At 39.0% G+C, this 2,036-nt stretch overlaps 1 protein-coding gene across 1 annotated transcript; it reads right to left on the reverse strand.

Moving 5' to 3' along the window:
• Positions 1 to 252: 252 nt before the first annotated feature.
• LOC149168755 (protein argonaute 10-like) lies at positions 253 to 1,836 on the reverse strand. Its single transcript, XM_089424969.1, has 7 exons — positions 1,766 to 1,836; positions 1,519 to 1,652; positions 1,288 to 1,421; positions 1,035 to 1,132; positions 773 to 905; positions 550 to 666; positions 253 to 399 (listed from the first exon to the last, which is right to left on the reverse strand). Exons 1-7 carry the CDS (start codon positions 1,834 to 1,836, stop codon positions 253 to 255), a joined length of 834 nt encoding a protein of 277 aa, XP_089281095.1.
• Positions 1,837 to 2,036: the final 200 nt, after the last annotated feature.

The raw sequence follows: 2,036 nt of genomic DNA on the forward strand, positions 1-2,036 counted from the left end.
ATGTTATGTTGTGCAAGAAAATTCATATGCTCCCAAATCTGTACAAAATGTTAAAAGACAAGCTGGGTAGAGTCAAACAAGTCGGGTACCTTATCCAACTAAACCATAGTTTCTACAATTTGGCATTAATATATTGCATACCTTTCCTCTCATATTCCATGAACCTTCTCTTGGATTTTCTTCATAAACCTTGTACATTATCTGCAATGAAACAAACGATACAGAATCCACAAAAAGCATTCAATAAATATGTTAGAAATAGATAATGCTCAAATATATGATCACAGGTACCTTTGGTGGAGGTAAGACCCTCCCGGGGACTTCTGTCATCAACGTGTTGATTTGAATACCAAATTCGGCAGCATCTTTGGCAGTTGAATCTCTCAATTGTCCTCCAATCTAAAACACATACACACAAGTATATTGGTTCACTCTCTTGGTGTTGACTTTTGAAGATAAAACGAAAAAGGTAACGTTATTTCTGCTTAATACTAAAATGCAAGAACGTATGAAACAACATTGCCACGGATGAACGATCTATGGACTTACCACTTTAGTTCTCTCCCTTCGGTCTTGGGGATGTAAACAAGTTAGATTTAATAAACCACTTCGTTGTTGTTCGGTTAGAACTTTGATATAAGGCTGATCCATTTGAATCCGACAAAGCTGCATCCGATAATTTTATAAATGACATGATGATGCCATAATAGAATAACTCAATAATTCTACAACAACCACATCACAATATTTCATAAATACGATAAGAGTTTACCTCGATGGGAATATATTTCTTTTTCTCTTTATTACCGGCTTCGATCGCCGGAAAGCCCCGCAATCGGAGAGTCAGCTTGTACTGTTGTTGGAAATAGTCGACAATAGAGAGTTGCACTCCATTGCTATCAAAACTGTTCAAATAAAACAATGCACGTGCTTTGAATTCCTAATAGGAAGAGACAAAAATCTGAGCAATATCTAGAAAGCCAAATAAAAACAATAAATTTCAGGAAGCCCCTTAAACCTAAGAATTAACACACCTTAAAACCTCCAAAGGCCTATCAGTCAAACCTTTAATTCGATAACTATGCCTGATATGAATAGTTTCGACACGAAGACCTTTAAGCAACCTTTTCAACTGCCACACAAACAAAAATTATATAAAAGCTACAAGTCACTTGGTCATATTTATGTTCCAGTTAGCAAAAGGAAAGGAAATCCCCAACTAGAAAAAGAAATCATGTCCTTGCAACCAAAACAGCGTGAAGAAGAACGCAAACAAACTCCTCATACCCTGGATCGCATCCCGTCACCGACGGAGTCATTTCTAGAAAATTCGCGGTCCAACTCCCGCACGTCTTTTCGAAAGGCCTCACTAATAAAGCTTGGTAACTCGACAGAATCATAGAAGGGCGCCGCAGCAATGTCTACGGCACAAAATTATTATCTCTTACAACTGTGTATATCAAAATTCAAGAAGATTTAAGAATTTTTCTCAAGCTGGTTATCAGAACAACACCGTACCTATATTTAAAGTGAGAAGATTATCTTGCGCGGGCCGAATAGATTGATAAAACCCCCGATAGGCCACCAAACCCCCCTGAAGCTTCTCAACGCCAAAGTGTTTCCCAAAGAACGATCTCCCTTTTTCAACGAAACTGCCAATGCAAACATTAAATATTGTAACCATTTATAGAGCATATTTTATGGCAAATCCAAAAAGCAAAAAGAGCCACAATGTTATCATTTATTTGGTAAATTGCAGGCTTACACTCTCAGAGCTGCTTGACGAAGCACCACGTCCATAACCTGCAATGCTTCTTGCGGAAGCGACATAACCATGGACTCTTGCATGCAGGTAACAGAAACCCTCAGTATTTAACCAGAATGCCATACAGTAGCCGAACTTACCAAAGCCACACCGAGCAGGCAGGAACTCCACCGCAGACGAAAAATCGCACAGACTGCAGAGCTAAACAAGCAAGTAACAATACCTGAGCATGCAGGAACTCCACCGCAGACGAAAAATCGCACAGACTGCA

This window comes from Pinus tabuliformis, chromosome 4_2 (assembly GCF_031772625.1).
Source record: "Pinus tabuliformis cultivar Carrire ecotype Pingquan chromosome 4_2, CPIR1, whole genome shotgun sequence".
Classification (NCBI taxonomy): Eukaryota; Viridiplantae; Streptophyta; class Pinopsida; order Pinales; family Pinaceae; genus Pinus; species Pinus tabuliformis.

Excerpts from the sequence above, each read along its gene's own strand:
- LOC149168755 (XM_089424969.1), bottom strand. The coding sequence starts at position 1,836 with ATGGTTATGTCGCTTCCGCAAGAAGCATTGCAGGTTATGGACGTGGTG. Across the intron at positions 1,653-1,765 it reads CGTCAAGCAGCTCTGAGAGT|TTTCGTTGAAAAAGGGAGAT; the intron begins GTAAGCCTGCAA and ends TTGCATTGGCAG. Across the intron at positions 1,422-1,518 it reads TCTTCTCACTTTAAATATAG|ACATTGCTGCGGCGCCCTTC; the intron begins GTACGGTGTTGT and ends TTTGTGCCGTAG.